We start from the raw sequence: 17,454 nt of genomic DNA, 5'->3' as shown, positions 1-17,454 counted from the left end.
ATGCATGCGCGGATAAGATGTCCCTGGCCTGTGAGCTGGCAGCTGAAACAAAAATTTTTCACCGATTTGGAAAAGGAAGTGTGTGTGTGTGTGTGTGTGTGTGAGAGAGAGAGAGAGAGAGAGAGAGAGAGAGAGAGAGAGTGTGTTGTGTGATTTCGGCCGGGGTGAGGCAGGGAATTGGGAAGGGAATTGAAAGGCTGATCTCATTAGCACTTTCTCCCTCCGTCAGCCCCAGGCCAGCAGGCAGAGGTGATCTAGGGACAACAGTGGGGCACTGAGTAAGCCCAGGGCCCCTGCAAGGAAGGTCTGGGGAACAGCTAGGAAATAGGATTCAGGAAGCTGGTGAGTCTAAATACTGAGGCTTTTCGGGGAAGCTTTTAAGGGATCCCCCGACCCAATTCAGCTACCAACCCTCCCTTCCATCCCAGCCCCAGTCTCTCAGAGGACGCTGGAAACAGGCCAAGGGTGGAGAACCAGGCCCAGCACACCCGAAGTGCTACCTTACTGTTTGTCCCTAGTAAAAGGAGCCCGATCAGGCATCATAATGACCCAGTGACCGAGGGGCACCCAATGACGACCCCTGAGGGGTGGACAGAGGCAGCATGGGTGAAGACGTGTGCTCTGGGTGCGGTGGGGGCAGGGAAGAGTGGGGAGAGAGGAGGAGCCTGGCCTACTCACTTGGCCCTTTGGGGCTGGGTCTCTATTTGGGTCCTTATCTTCTCCCGCCACAGCCTCAGACTCCCTTGTCCACGTGACCACGGATTTCTTCCCAGCGCTGGTGTGCTTGGCCTGTTTGGTTCCGGAAGGGACCAAGGTATACCTCTTGGATCTCCCAAGCAGCGGAATACCAGAGACTGGGGGAAAGGTGGCCGGTTCCAGCGGAGGTGCCCAGATTCGCTGCCCCCAGGAAGGGAAGTTTTTCCCCAGGGCAAGTGTGGAGGCTCCCCCGAGGGATTTCTTCTCCTGGGTCCCCTTCTTCCTAGGAGTGACCTGCGGCAGGCCACCTGCCGTAGCAGCAGCAGCAGCAGCTCCCGGGGAGCTGGGCTTGCTGCCCCCGTCCCCCCAGAGCACGCTCTGCATTTTCTTAGGGGAAGAGATGCCCTGCTCTCCCACGCCCTGCCTTTCCACAACCGAAGAGAATCCTCGCAGAGCCGAGGACAAGGAAGAGCCTGTCACGTGAAGGAAATTCTCCCTGATTTGGAAATTCGAGTGACTGGGAGTGTCCCCGGGATCCTCGGGTCTGCTGGGCTCGGCCTGGCCTCCTCCTCCGGGGTAAGTACTCACCGTCATCAGCTCTGTGTCACTGAACTCATCTGAGGACTCGGAGTCGGATAGCTGCCGGACCAGGCCTTCATTGGAGAAGCGCTGGCGATCCACAGCCACGTTCAACCTACGCTTAGTGGCTCTCTCAGGCTTCCTCCAGGCCTGGCCCGCTTCGGGCCCACCGAGGGGGAGAGGGCCGGCCAGAGCCGGCGGTGCTACCCCACAGCTCTGGGCGGTCGCTCCTGGACCGCCGGGACCCGCCTCGAGGCCGGCGGACACTTCGAAGGAGGCGCAGGGCTCCGCCAACGGGTACCTGCAGAAGCCCAGCATGTCCCAGTCGTACAGCTGCTGCGTGGTGCCCGCCGCAGACTCCTCGGCCAGGTCCAGGAGGTCCCTCATGTCGTCAGCCGGGGAGTCAGGTCGGCCTTCACGGCCACACAGCACCGGACCTCCCGCTTCTAGCATCTCCCACTCTGACTGGAAGCTCTTGGGATCCGGGCAGCCGCTCCCGCCCCCGCCGCTCGGCAGCTTCCTGGGCTCAGGGCCGCGGTTGGGTCCCCGCGGAACTGCGCGGCCGGCCGGGCGGACGCCGGCTCGCTCCCCGCCCTCTGGGCCGAAACCCGTTCCCCACACAGACACCTCATCTGGGGAGCTCATGTCGCGACCCGGGCGGCCGCGGAACCAGGGCGACAGTTGATGGCCCGAGCTGCGGTCGCCGTCACGGCGGACGAGGCGGGCGGCGCTCTGTGAGCAGCGTCAACCACCTCAGGCGCCGCACGAGCTCGCCTCAGAAGAAACGACGCGCGACTTTCAGCGCGCCTCCCACGCCCACGCCGCGGCCACCTCATTGGTCCGGCCCCCGCCAACCAGCGGGCGCCTCGTTCGCCTGTCCCCTCGAGGCCTAGCCAATGGGGTCGAGGGCCTCTGCTTTGCCCTCAAGCCCGTGGGCGGTCCAAGCAGTTGGCTGGTGAAGGGGATGGTGGGAGTGCCTCCCTCTGTCAAGTCTCTCGGCCCGCCTCCTCCCGTCCCGCCTCCCCTTTCCAGTTAGAGTCACAGCTCTGAGCCTCCGTTTCCCATCTATACAGGGGATAGGGGAGTGAGGGCGCCGGGCTCCAGGGGTGGTGAGGATGAAATGTCAAGATGGAGGCACTGGACGCCTAGCACGCGCCGAAAGCATTTGCCAGTCTCCCCTCCACCGCAAGCCTTACGACCCAACAGGAGAATGGGCATAGGAGTCCCGCAGTCAGTGATCAGGGGTCGGCCAGAGAGCAAAGGGATTGTATTTTCATTCTGTATGGTCTCTGTCTCAACTGCTGCATCAAATGTGGCTCAGCAAACGTTATTGGCAGGCGGGTTTAGCGGACAGACTGGGGTTGGCGGACAGATTGGGGTTGGCCTCGCTCCATCAGCCCTTCCCCCTCTCTGAGGCAAATTCAAAGAAGAGGAAATCGCAGTGGCCAGTTACACCCCAAAAGATGCTCGCCACCGCTGATCCTGGAGATGTGAACTAAAACCACGAATCGGGTTTCACACACTAGGTTGACAACCTTCAAAGAGCTTAACCATTCCGAGGGTGGGAGAGGTGAGGAGCAAACCCCTGTGGCGGTGGTGCAAGAGACCCATTTGGGAGGTAATTTGGCAGAATCCATTGAAAGCAACTTAGTGCCAGCACGGACTCTGCGCCTGGCACTCTTCTAAGTGCTGGGCATAAATAGTAATGCATCCACATGACACGCCTAGAACTCTAGTGCCAGCTATTACTGGCCTCTTACCGGTGAGCAAACAGGCACTGAGAGGTTCAGCCACTGGCCCAAGGTCCTTCGGCTCGTGGGGATCAGCGGCAGGGTTGAAACCAATCAATCTGACTCCAGAGTCCTTGTTTTGAGCCCAAGATCTTAAAAAGGAAAAAAAAAAATAGGTATTTCCTCTATGTTCCGGCAAGTCCCCCGCCTGGTACTTCTTCCCTAGACATGCTGGTACCTGTAGTGTACAGGAGCCCATGCACAAGGGTGTTGGTGTTGGGAAAAACTGGGAACACTCCAAATTCCCATCAGTAAGGAAATGGATGAATGCAACGTGGCTTAGCATCCAGTAGCATAAAGCGTGGCAGTCCAGCGGAATGCATCAGGCCATTCTCACAGCTTTTGAAAGCATCCTCCTGACTTCAAACTGCAAGTTGCAGACCGATGGCTTTGGATTCACATTTGTAAGTTAAATCACTTGCGTGCGTGGGCACACACACACACACCAGTCAATCCTATGTAATATATGAGAATTTAGTATATGTAGAAGTATGTTTTAAACTTTTTATGTATGCACATCCAAGGCCTACCAGTTGTGATGGCGGTCGGTGTGGATAGCCAGGTGTCTCTCAATTTTTCTTGGAACTGTCAGTTCTCAGCTTCCCTGAGCTGAGCAGTACTGATGTCTGGGTAGGGGTCCCTCACTTGGTTTCTATACGGCCCTTGGGTGTCAGAATTTCCCTTGTCTGCCACCCATCTCCTACTCTGACACCCCTCCATTCCTCCCATACCTTCCTTCTGCTCTTACCCGTTCATACTCCTCTGTCTTCAGTCACCTCTCTCTCCTGCATCCTGCTCTGGCTGACCTCCTGGAGAGTCCTGGCGTGTCTGAACCCCTCTTGCCTATGAAACTCAAAGGCCCAGTTTTCTGGGCCTGAGTTTCTGCACCTGAGAAGCTGGCCATGCTGGAGAAGTTACAGAGCAGGGGAGATTTGGTGCACTGTAAATCTGCAATTCTCCTCCTTGAGCCTGCCCCCGATGGTACCTGCCTGTTTGTGGATACCGCCCTCTTCCACTTCTCCCAGTGACTTTTTAAGTCATGGTGTGCTATTTCAAATATGTTAAAATGGATAAGGAAGGATATAGCAAAATCTCCTGCTTCCACCAGCATCCTATGAAACATTACTAGTGGATCCAGTGGAAGCCTCCATCTTCCCTCTCACCATTTCCATTCCCTTCCTCCCTCCCCCATAGAGAGACTCCCAGAACTTCTTCTCACCTTCTCCACTCTCTTCGTCCCTGTGGCTCTCCTACCTCCTCTTCCCATACATCCCATACATCTCCAATGATGTCACTAATCTCTGCTTTAACCCCTTATGCTTACCAGGATCCAATACTGGTTTTGACTTACATTCTTGGCCTGGGGTGGGAGCCAGTGGCAGAGGTTCCTCTTGGCTTTCCCCACCGTGATAGCTCTTACTCCACAGACCAATGACCCAATGTGTAGGTCATTGCTCCAACTGCCAAGTGTATCACTTAGAATTATCAGCTTGGGGACTGGAGAAATGACCACTGTGTTTGTCCAGGGACCCAGTCAGCTCACCGTGAACTGATCTCTATCCCCAACTCCTTTTACTGCCAGAACCTCATAAGCCCCACTCTAATGGGGCCCCATCATGACACTTTGGGCTTCCGGGATCAATGTCAGCTCAGAAACTGTGTCCAGTAGTCCTAGATATGTCTGTGTCCAGTGCCAGTGTGCAGTCACCCAAGCATCTAAGAACAGTGCTATGAACATTTGCATACAGATTTTTTTGTGAATATAAGTTTTCATTTCTCTTGGGTAAATATCTAGGAGTTAACTTGCTGGATTGAATCGTTAGTGTATTTTTTACTGTTTCCAGAGAGTCTATACCATTTTTTGCATTCTCACCAACAATGCAGGAGAGTTCTAGCTGTTCCTCAGTCTGTCTAGCACTTGGTATTGTCTGTATTTTGTTTTTATTTCAGCCATGCTTATAGCTATGTTGTCGTATTTCATTCTGGCTTTAGTTATTTCCCTAATGACTAATGAGGTCAAACATCTTCTCAATAGCTTACTGACCATCCAATAAGCAAGATGTCAGTTCGATTTTTTCTTTGCTCATTGTTTATTGTGTTGTTTGATTTCTCATTACTGAATATCGAATGTTCTTTATCTCTTTCGGATACAAGTTTTTTTATCATGTGTGCTTTGCAAATATTGTTTCCCAATCTGTGGCTTATGCTTTCAAAAACAAAGAAACAGACAAAACCCAAATAACACAATTTAAAAATGGACCAAGGAATTGATTAGATATTTCTCCAAAGAAGACACATAAATGACCTACAGGTATAAGAAAAATGCTCAACATCACTAGTCAACAGGGAAATGCAATTCAAAACCACAATGAGTTATCACCTCACAACTGTTAACATGGCCAGTATTAAAAAAATAAAACTTAAAATAGCAAGTGTTGGCAAGGTAGTGAAGAAAATGAATCCCTTGTGGATTGCTGGTGGGAGTGTAAAATTGTGCACCCACCATGGAAAACAGTATGGAAGTTCCTAAAAAAATAAAACTAGAACTCCCATATGATCCAGCATTCTCACTTCCGTATATTTACATTTACATTACAAAATAATTGAAATCAGGATCTTGCATAGATTATTGCACTCCCATGTTCATTGTACCATTATTCACAATAGTCAAGAGGTGAAGACAACCTAAATATCTATCAACAGGTGAATGGACAAAAGGTGGTATATATAATGTATACATATAACAGAATATTATTCAGCCTTTAAAAAGAAGGAAATCTTGCTATATGCTGTAGTATGGATGAACTTTGAGGATATTATACTAAGTGAAGTAAGCCAATCACAAAGGACAAATACTGCATGTTTCCACTTATATGGGGTACCTAAAGTAGTCAAACTCTTAGAAACAGAAAGTAGAATCCTGGTTGCCAAGGGCTTGGGGGAGGGGGAAATGGGGAGTTGTTGTTCCATGAGTATAGATTTGCAGTCATGCAAGATGAAGAATTCCGGAGATCTGATTACAACAATGTTCATATAGTTAACAACACTGTACACTAAAAACATTGTTAATAAGGTAGGTTTCCTATTATGTGTTTTTGCAATAAAAATGAATTAAAAAATAAAATGCCTTATTCAATGGCTTTTTGTATATTCACAGTTGTGCATCTATCACAATCAATTTTAGGATATTTTTGTTAGCCCAAGAAGACGCCCTATATCCCTTACCCAACACCCTGAACCCCCCCAACCTACCCCCAGCCCTATAGGCAAGTAATAAACTACTTTCTGTCTCTATGATTTGCCTATTTAGTAAATTTGGTATAAATGGAATCACACAATATATAGTACATTTTGTCTGGCTTCTTTCACTTAATATAATGTTTTCAAGGTTCACCCATGTTGTAGCATGTATCAGTACTTCATTTATTTTTATTGCCAAATAATATTCCATGGTATGGGTATACCACATTCTATTTATACATTCATCAGTTTATGGGCATTTGGGTTATGTTTAGTTTGGGAATGTTGTGGATAATATTCCCAAACTAAATGCTGTTAAGCATATTCATATACATTTTGAGTTCATGAGATTTTGTGTGAACATATGTTTGCAGTTCTCTTCGGTAGATCCCTAGGAATGGACATTCAGGATCATATGGTAACTCTATGTTTAACTTTTTAAGAAAACACCAGAATATTTTCCAAAAAGATTCAACTATTTTACATTATCACCAGAAGTGTATGAGGATTCAAGTTTCTCCAAGTCCAAATATTTGTTATTATCTGTATTTTAGATTATAGCCATCCTATTTTTTTTTTTGCAACATGGTATCTCATTATGGTTTTGATTTACATTTCCCTACTGACTAGTGGTTCTGAACATCCTTTCATATGCTTATTAACCATTTCTATACCTTCTTTGGTTAAATGTCTATACAAATCTTTTGCCCAATTTTTTAATGGGGTCATTTTCTTATTTATTTATTATTCTTATTCTTTATTCTGCATACAAGTTCTTTGGTAGATCTGTGACTTTCAAATATTTTCTCCCAGTCTGTACCTTGTCTTTTCATTTTCTGAATAGTGCCTTCTGAAGCATAAATGTTTTAAATTTTGACGAAGTCCAATTTATCAAGTTTTTCTTTTATGGATCATGCTTTTGGTGTTGTATCTAAGAAATCATCGCCTAGCTCATGCATACAAATATTTTTCTCCTAGGGCTTCTTTTAACAGATTTATAGTTGTAAGTTTTACTTTTAAGTCTCTGATCCATTTTGCATTAAGTTTTGTGTGTGCTGTGAAGTAAGGTTCAAAGTTTGTATTTTTGCATGATATCCAGTTGTACCAGCACCACATGTTGAAAAGACTATCCTTTCCCCATTGCATTGAAAATCATTGACAATAAATATAAGCATAGTTTGTTATTTCTAAACTCTCAATTCTGTTCCATTGATCTATCTCTATGTCAGTATCACACTAACTTGATTATCTGTATTTTTATCGTAAGTTTTGAAATCACAAAGTGGAATCTTCCAAGTTTGTTCTTTTTTGAAGTAGTTTTGGATATTCTGTTTTGTTCTGTTTTGTTTTGTTTTTCATTTCCATATGAATTTTCTGGATCAGCCTGTGAGTTTCTACAAAGAAAGCCTGCTGAAATTTCGATAGAGATTGAATTGAATCTATATGTCAATTTGGGGAGAATTACCATATAAATATTGAGTCTTACAACCATGAACATGCAATGCCTTTCCAGTTATTTAGATCATCTTTAATTTCTCTCAACAAACATCAATTTGTGTTTCTCAGTGCGTAAGTATTACATTTGGTTTGTTAAATATATGCCTAAGCATTTTATTCTTTTTGATGCTATTGTAACTAGAATTAAGTGTTCCTTGATTTCATTTTTGGATTATTTGCTACATGTATTTAGCAATAAAATTTGTTTTATATATTACTCTTGTATTCTGTGATCTGTTGAACTTCTTTATTAGTTCTACCGTTAGATCCGTTTTTGTGGATTCCTTAGGATTGTCTGCATATGAAATCATGTCATCTGAGAATAAAAAAAAAACTCCCTTTTTATTTCCTATCTGGATGACTTTTAGTTCTTCTTCTTCCCTGTTTGAACTGGCTCAAACTTCCAGTGCAATAATGAATAAAAGTAGTGAGCATGTCTTTGTTGCTGACTTTAGGGAAAAGGTATGCAGTCTTTCACTACTAAATATGATGTTAGCTGTAGGTTTTTCATAGATATCCTTTATGATGCTGAAGAAATTTCTTTCTATTCCTAGTTTTTATATTGTTTTTATCATGAAAGGTGGTGGAATTTTGTCACATGCTCTTTCTGTGTCAGTTAATATGATAATGTTTCAGTGCTTTCTTCTTTTAAAATAGTGTATTACATAAATTGATTTTTAGATGTTAAACCAACCTTGCATTTCTAGAATAAATCCCACTTGGTTATGGTATATTATCCTTTTTATATGTTTCTGAATTCAGTTTGTTAATATTTTCTTGAGGGTTATTTCATCTGTATTCATGAGAAAGATTGGTATGCAATTTTCTTTATTTTGGATGTCTTTGTGTGTTTTGGGCATCAGGGTAATTGTGCTGGTCTCAGCCAATTGATAGTGATACTGTCAGCTAGAAATACCTGGAGGCACTTATCTGTACTCCAAGGCGAGCCCCCACAGATATTTCCCCTTTCAGAACCAATGTTGTGGTTGAACTAGCCCTTGTGGTTCTTATTATAATTGCAAGATGCACCTCAGCAATAACCTTTAGGAGACTGTGAAAGGACGAAGTTTATTACTCACAGGTCATGGAGGGTACATGGCATGCCTTGGACCACACAGAAAGGTTGTGGGTGGAGAAAGAGAGCTGGGACCTGGGGTTATGTATGTATCGGGGTCAAGAGTGAGGGGCCTAGGGTTTCTCAGATTCACTCTTTATTGATGAATTTAACACAGAATGGGAATTAAAGCACAAGAAGGGAAAAACAAGCAGCCAAAGGGTCAGTTATCTAAGTCAATCAGAGATCTCTAAAACAAAGGAAACTTCAGGGGTGTGGTGGCCTGGCTCTTTACCTAGTCGTGTAGCTGGCAATTTGTTCTTTTTGATATAGCTGTCTTTGAAGTGGTGCCTCAGCAATCAAAAGCTTAATGTCAGGCACTTGCATTACAATTAAGAAAAAAAAACTGTCAGAGGCTCACACTACAGTAATATTGGCCTACTAGAGCTATTTTGAAAGTGTTCATTCCTCTTCTATTTTCTGGAAGAATTTCTGGAGTGTTGCTATTATTTCCATCTGAAATGTTTGATAGCATTCAGCAGTGATGCCATCTGGACAGGAGCATGATTGTGGGAACAATTTTAATTATTAATTTAATTGATTGTCTATTATTGAGTCTGTTTTGAAGTTTGTGTCTCTCTACAAATGTTTTCATTGCATATATGTGTCTAATTTGTTGGTATAAAATTTTTCATACTATTTTCTTATGTTTTTTTAAATTCAATAGGCTCAGTGGTGATGTCTCCCTTTTCAGCCCTGATTTTAGTGATTCCTTAGGAATCTTTTTTTTTTTCTTGGTCAGTCTGCCTAAGGTTTGTGATTTGTTATCTTTTTAAAAAACCATCTTTTGGTTTCATTGTGTTGTCCAAAAAAATTAATCAATAGTCAATCGAAGAAAAATGGAAATTTTTATTTGAGCCAACCTGAGGACTATAAGCTGGGAGACAATCTTCAGAAAACTCTGAGGACTGTTCCACCCATTGGAGGTAAAACCATGATATAAGTTTTTGAGACAAAGTAGCATATTAATAGTTTACATAGTCCAACAAGGCGAGTAGTGGGTATTAATGAGGCATTACAGGATTGAGAAAGGAAAGTTATCTCTTAAGGAGTTACCTCGCTGATTCCAGGAGGAAATTTCTTTTTCTTCTTTCTTTCTTTCTTTTCTTTCTTTCTTTCTTTCTTTCTTTCTTTTTTTTCTTTTCTTTTTTTTTTTTTTGGTGTGTGGGCATTCCTGTATCTTTTAAGGGGATCTAGTTAATGTATAATGTGATGCACAAATCACACTAAAGGGGAGGGGGTAGTGGCTCAAATGGGCAGAGAGAGAATTTTATGTTTAAAATGTTTCTTGTCCTGCCTGAAAATAATTTTATTTCATTAATTCCACTTTTGATCATTAATCTTTCAATAGAAAGCATTAGGTGATCAAGTATTTGGTCCCTAAATGCTAGGGTGGTTCTTTACGTGCCTTGGGTCCATCATGTCCCTCGATGCTGGGCCCTAATAGCCCGGTTCTTTCTTTCCTTTTAGGGGGTGGTACTAGTAAGATGTCTGGCAAGGACTAACGGCCAATTCCACGTTGTCCAATAGGACTTGCACCAATTTTACCTTGCATGTGCATTGTGCATGTCCATTATTTTATAGAGAACTATAGATGTGATCAATAGTTTCCAGTTGTTTAGATATCATTATCTTAGTAGGAGCAGGTGATACACAGTGCAAAAAACAAGAAACTAAAACTTTATAAGTTACACAAATTGTAATCAAAGTTGGAAATAGGAGCAACAATATCATTAGTAAAGATTTAAGCCAATATCCTCTTGAACCATACCATTTTCCTAGCATTTCCCTTAAACTGGGAAGACGATCATTCAGAGTGGAAATCCAATTTTTCATACGCATCATAAGCGGGGGTTGCATTGGAAGACTCATCAGGTATAAAAACAAAACATTCACTATGTATTACAACATAAGCTTCCCCTTGGGAAGCTGTTAGAATATTGAGGGCCATGCAATTCTATAGGACTGCTTTTCTCATCATGGAAATTTCTGAACTGAGCAAACACACAGCTTGGTTACTATCATTTAAGGCTTGCTGGGTGGATTTTGTTAAAGCCTCTATATGAGTAATGATATCTTCTATTCCAAGTGAAGGAATAAATATTGCAGCCAAATAATCATACCATTGGAAAACTGATTGAACCCAACATGCCCACATTGAAAGCAGGATGACAGCAGCTGTTTTCAAGGCTACCTGTAGGTGACATTGAACCTGAAGGAAACCAATTGTACACCTTCCTAACCAATCTGGGGAGATCCAAGGTCATAAATTTGTTCTATAAACCTATTGGGTCCTGTTAGAAGCTATCCCACAACTTTAACATCTAGTGAAAACTGTCTTTCAGACATTGAAACATACACCCAAAGGTTATCAAATATTAGGTACGATTCATTTGGGATTTAAAACCACTTACTAATGTGTATCTTGAGGCCATCGTTCTGCAACTTGCCGTTTGAAGTCAGGAGGATGCTTTCTTCTTTTAGTGTCTCTCTTGTGGTTTGATGATTTTCTTCAGTGTTATGTTTGTGTTCCTTTCTCTCTAGTTTTGGTATAACTATAGTAGGTCTTTGATTTATGGTTACCATGGAGTTCATTTATGTTGACCTATAACTATTTGATTTAAGCCAATAGTCATTAAGTTCAAACACATTCTGAAAGCTCTACATTTTTTACTCACCTCCCAACATTTTGTGTTTTTTATGTCATATTTCACATCTTCATGTCTATCATTTAACTGTTTATTGTAGTTACAGTTGATTTTACAATTTTTGTCTTTTAACCTTTGTACTAGCTTATTTAACTGGTAAATACCCAGCCTTTATGATATAATTGCTTCACCAGTATATTTTCCCCGTCCTTTAATTTCTTATTTCCTGTTGTAGTCAGTGTTTGTTTTTTTTTTTTTTTTTTTTACTTCAAGAAGACCTTTTAACCCTTCTTGTAAGGTTGGTTTAGTATTGATGAACTCTTTTAATTTTTGCTTGTCTGAGAAGCCTTTATGTCTCCTTCAATTCTGAATGATAACCTTGCTGGGTAAAGTATCCTAGGTTGTAGGGTTTTCCCTCTCAGCACTTTAAATCTTATCATGCCACTCCCTTCTGACATGCAAAGTATATGCAGAAAAATTAGCTGACAGGCTTATGGGACTTCCCTTGTATGTGACTCTTGTTTTTCTCTTGCTACCTTTAGAATTCTCTCTTTAACTTTTGCCCTTTTAATTATATGTCTTGATGTGGGTGTGTATGGGTTCATTTTGTTTGGGACTCTCTGTGCTTCCTCTGTGTTTCTTTCTTCAGATTAGGGAAGTTTTCAGCCATAATTTCATCAAATACATTTTTCAACCCCTTTCTCTCTCTCTTCTCCTCTGGGACCCCTATAATGCAAATGTGAGTATGCTTGATGTTGTCCCACAGGTCCCTTAAATTATTCTCATTAAAAAAATTGTTTTCTGCACTTATGATTGAGTGATTTCCATTATTCTACTTTCCAGACTGCTTATGTGTTCTTCTCTGTCACCTAATCTGCTGTTATTTCCCTCTAGTGTATTTGCAATTTCAGTTATTATATTTGGCTCTGACTTGTCCTTTTTATATTTTCTAGTTCTTTGTTAAAAATTCTCACTGTGTTCATCTATTCTTTGCCCCAGTTCAGTTAGCATTCATATTACTACTGCTATGAACTCTTCATCAGTTATTTATCAGTTTCCTTAGGGTTTTTTTCAGCATTTTTTCTTGTCTTTAATTTGAAACATGTTCCCCTGTCTACTCATCTTTTTAAAACTTTCTCTGTCTGTATGAAATCAGGTGAGACAGTTATCTATCCCAGTCTTGTGGGTGTGTTCTTGTGTGGGACCATCCCTGTTCAGTCTGCATGTGCCCAGTGGCTCTGGAGGGAGAGCTAGATATGAAGTGAGCATGGGCTGCATCTTCCCCTAGGGTGTGGTGGCAGTCACTGCCCGGGTGGGAAACAGGTCTGGAGTTGAAGGGGCTAGAGCCTGAATAAGGTGTGAGCTGGGGCTTCTTCTCTGCTCAATGGCCCTCACTGCCCTTTGAGGTGTGGGGTTGGGACCTGAAGGGCCAGAGTTAAGAGCCCTGAGGAAGTTGGGTTTCTCCCAGGTGTGATGGCAGTCTCCACATTGGTCTGGGATATAGCCGGGTCCTGAGGGCTTGGGGCAGTATTTCTCTTCTGGTTTCACTTTTCCCCCAGTGTGCACACTGTGGTTAGAGGCTAGAGGGAATGGGCTCTGAGCCAGAGCGGTTCAGGCTGGAAGGGATGGTGCCATACCACTGAGCTGGTCCCATACCCTCCATAGTGTGCACTGGGAAGAGAGTTCCTGTGATGGCGGTCTCCAGCCTGTACTTAGCTTCACACTCTCCAGAGTGTCTGCAGGGACACAAGACCTGGAATGACTGTCTCTACAGGTTAGAGGCGGGTCCAAAGTCTAAGCTGGCTCTGTTTCCTCAAAGTGCACACACACTCATTGGTAATGGCCTCAGCTCAGTGGGGAGCAGTACCGAAGCAAGAGGGGCTAGAACATAAGCCTGGTACAGGCTGGACTGGGGCGGGGCACTGGGTACATCCTAGGAATCCAGCCAGAGGCCTGGGCAGCAATCAAGCCCACCTTCTCCAGGGAGGGGTTTGAGTGGATTAAGTCCCACGAATGTTCTTTTCTGACCCTGAGGTCTGTGACTGCCCCATCCCACATGTGGTCTGTCCACCTGAGCTCATGCCATAGACTCTGGAAGCGAGTAACTGTGAGAATATGGGGGAAGGGTGGGCTCAAGTGCTCCCCATTGTCCAGGCGCAGTCACTCCTTACTTCCCATCCTCACTGCGCCCACCCTGCCCCTGTCCCGGGTAGCTCATGTTGGGTGGTCTCTTATATGGGTCCCCTGATTCTAAGATGAGCTACTCTGAGGAGCCACTCTTCCCAATCTCATTCCATCCACAACCACAGCAGCTGTCAGATATCATAGGATCACAGAGTAGGATCGAGAGCCTCCTACAGCGAATCCAACATTTCGAGCATCCCGACACCCTGTCGTGGGGTTTGGTGACTTCTGCATCCTCCCCCGCCTATGCTTTGGGAATTTAAGGACAACCCTTGAACAAAACAGATCCGACCCTTGCTTTTGCTCATCCAATGCCTTACAGAACCTGGACCAGCCTCTACTCTCTTTACTCCCTGAATCACATCTTCCTCCCTCAAGGGAGATTATCCCCGATTACTTTTATTCACACACAGGGACACACAGTCACCAACCTTGAATGTCCTACTTACCATCATACCCCCTTTTGTGTAGTAAAATACCGGTCTTTTGGGAAGGGTGCCAGGCAGAATCGCCTCACTCAAACACAGATCTGTCCCTCTGAGTCTCAGGCTAGTACATCCCTGGGTCCCGGCTGAGGGAAGGAAGTGCTCCCCAACCTCCAGTGAGGGGGAAATTGAACATGGAGCTCAGACTCAATCTCATGTGTCCTAAAGAGGCAGTCTGGGAGACTGAGCTGGGACACAGAAGTATAATTTCCAGGAAAATCTGTGTCATGGGGCTGGTGGAAGAGTATTTGACAGGGACCATGCAAGAACACAGACCTACTAACCACACTTGCCATAGAACCTGACGGGCCAATTTCCACTCAAGGGTATAGAGACGACCAGGCTGGAGGAGGGTGGTCAGCTGGCTAGGGCAGGGAGGATGTGAATGCTTCCAGATTGGAGCTCTGGAAGGGGGTCATGAGTTCCTGCTGATGGGGAGGGGTAATGGCAGAGACGAATGGGAACCACCAGACCCCAAAGGAGGAGGGTGGTTTGGAGAGAATTAGAAGAGGGCCTTCGGGGGCAAGGGATGACGTGTCAATGTGGCCAGGGAGAGCACACACAGGACCCAGACCTGGGGCACTCCGCTGACTTGACTGCAGGGATGGTAGCAGAGGCTGGTCCAGAGTCCCCACCACAGGATGCGAAAGATACTGTTCTGGAAAAGGCTCTGCTGTGGAGCAGTGCCGTGCCCCGGCCCCCAACCCCACCCCTACCCCTCCAGAGAGAAGGCAGAACACATAATATGAGAGGTACTTTATTTCGAAACTGCTGTGAAACTGGGGAGGGGGCAAAACAAGGGTAGAGGAAGCCCTAGCTGAGGCAGAACAGGAGGGAACGAGCTTGGCCACAGCTCCCGGGCTCCAAAGGTACCAGCTGCCCCTCCTGCAGGAAGACGCTGGGCTCAACCTGTAAAACAGCAGAGTCAGGGAAGAGCCTCAAGCCAGGGCCAGCCCCCAGCCCTGCTCAACAGCCAGGACTGTGGGAAGGGGTACGGTGTGTGTAACACTCACTTCAAAGTGTCAGGATCGTGAGAGCCATGTCCTTCATGGTGTCTGCAACAGGGACAGGCATTAGTAGGCACTCCAGAGAGAGGGATATGGAAGCCCGTCCCCCTATCCCCGTGAGGAACCGCCTAGCCCTGAAACCTGAAACCCCCTCCAGACCCGATGCAAAGAGCTCTGGACCAGATCACTCCCCACCACCGGAATTGAATGTGGAACTGGTTCCTAAAGGGAAACAAAGTGAGCCAGCAGCTCTGATGCTGTGGGCCGTGCCACAACCAGTCAGATCCCGTCACACACACAAACAAACAATCCAGCAAGAACCTTAGAAGCCACACCAAGCAGCAGTTCAAGGGAAAATCAACGAGGCATCTCTAAAAGTCCTATCAGAAGGAGATTCCCTAGGACTGGTCTGGTTGGCAAAGTGTGCATGCAGTCCAGACAGTACTTTGCTACCTGTACACACGCCCAGGTGTACATGCACAGCCGGCTCCAGGGCCAGGCCTGCTAGGTTCTCCTCCCCACAGGGATGTTGGTCCCTGCGAGGCCGACTGCACCTGCAGCCCAGCCCCACCCCAGGTGCCCACCCGGGTTCTGAACTAAGACACCGCTCTCTGTCCCTGGTTCCTCATACCACATTTCTTCTTAAGGTCGTCTACTTCTCTCTGTAGCACGAGACACTAGGCCAGCAGACACAGGAGGAAATGATTAGTATAATCTGGCCTCCTCTCTCCTCCACCTTCTCCTCTCCACAGGGCCCTCCACCCCAAAGCCGGGTGGCTAGAATGGCAAGCGCTCCTCAGTGGAACGCAGGTGGGCTCCCTCCATGGGGTACGTGATGGGGGCAGGGGAGGGGTGGCCCCCACACATGTCAGCTGAACTTGGACCCAGATCCCACCCTCGAGTTTGGGCCTGCATTTCCAGGAGCCAGAGGAAGCATTACCCAAGGACAGCCCGGCATTCCCAGTGGCTGCTGCAGCGTTTCCGGTCTTGGGGGATGGTCAAGTGGCTCCCAGTCACCTGAGAGGGAAAGGACACACAATCCAGCTTCCCAGGCTCCCAGTGAGGTGGAAAGGGCCAAGTGGGGTCTACCGTGAGGTGAGGCGGCACCACCCTCTGTTGGCGACCAGCCGCCCCTGCTCTGCCCAGAAGCCCGAACCTTCTCTCTGGGCCTGCCTCCGCTGTTACCCGGGGGCAGCCATTTCGCCATTGCATTGTGGTCCCCAAGCTATGTGCCTCTGGATTCGCCCCTCCCAGAGCTGCAGCCACAGCCAGCACGTGGGAGAGCAATGTGGGCGAAAAGGACTTAACAGAAAAGGCTGTTCCCCTGTAAGGCTACACCCGGAGGAGCTGTTTGTGGCACTGCCACCGATCAGCCCCGCCGCACAAACCCCACACAGAGGATGATGTGGCTCAAGGCCAGCCCTGCCAGCACCCCGTCTCCTGTGGGAGAAGCTGCCTGAGAGAAAGGCTGTGCCCCCAACAGAGACAGAGACAGAGGTTTCTGCCCTCCACCCCTCTCCCCTCCCCTCCTATCAAACCCACGACACTCACCTGAGGGGACAGGCCCCCTGGGCATGACTTCTCCCTGGTTCAGGGCCAAGGGCTCTGATTTTCCTGGATCTTGGGGGCTTCTGGTGTCGACCTCACCACTGCTGGCTTTTCCACGATGCATGCGCGGATAAGATGTCCCTGGCCTGTGAGCTGGCAGCTGAAACAAAAATTTTTCACCGATTTGGAAAAGGAAGTGTGTGTGTGTGTGTGTGTGTGTGTGTGTGTGTGTGTGTGAGAGAGAGAGAGAGAGAGAGAGAGAGAGAGAGAGAGAGAGTGTTGTGTGATTTCGGCCGGGGTGAGGCAGGGAATTGGGAAGGGAATTGAAAGGCTGATCTCATTAGCACTTTCTCCCTCCGTCAGCCCCAGGCCAGCAGGCAGAGGTGATCTAGGGACAACAGTGGGGCACTGAGTAAGCCCAGGGCCCCTGCAAGGAAGGTCTGGGGAACAGCTAGGAAATAGGATTCAGGAAGCTGGTGAGTCTAAATACTGAGGCTTTTCGGGGAAGCTTTTAAGGGATCCCCCGACCCAATTCAGCTACCAACCCTCCCTTCCATCCCAGCCCCAGTCTCTCAGAGGACGCTGGAAACAGGCCAAGGGTGGAGAACCAGGCCCAGCACACCCGAAGTGCTACCTTACTGTTTGTCCCTAGTAAAAGGAGCCCGA

At 46.3% G+C, this 17,454-nt stretch overlaps 1 protein-coding gene across 1 annotated transcript; it reads right to left on the bottom strand.

Annotated features, from left to right (window-relative positions):
- Window positions 1-532: 532 nt before the first annotated feature.
- On the bottom strand, window positions 533-1,920 carry LOC308609393 (uncharacterized protein CXorf49 homolog; the record flags this gene model as incomplete). The annotated part of the gene is made up of 2 exons (XM_081223072.1): window positions 533-580; window positions 679-1,920. The coding sequence occupies 2 exons, from the start codon at window positions 1,918-1,920 to the stop codon at window positions 533-535; spliced, it is 1,290 nt and encodes a 429-aa protein (XP_081079198.1).
- Between the last annotated feature and the right edge of the window lie 15,534 nt (window positions 1,921-17,454).

This window comes from Mesoplodon bidens, assembly GCF_964165515.1.
Source record: "Mesoplodon bidens genome assembly, chromosome: X".
NCBI classification, from domain to species: domain Eukaryota; kingdom Metazoa; phylum Chordata; class Mammalia; order Artiodactyla; family Ziphiidae; genus Mesoplodon; species Mesoplodon bidens.
Note: the sequence above shows the minus strand (reverse complement) of the source record. Positions and strands in the feature narration are given on the sequence as shown.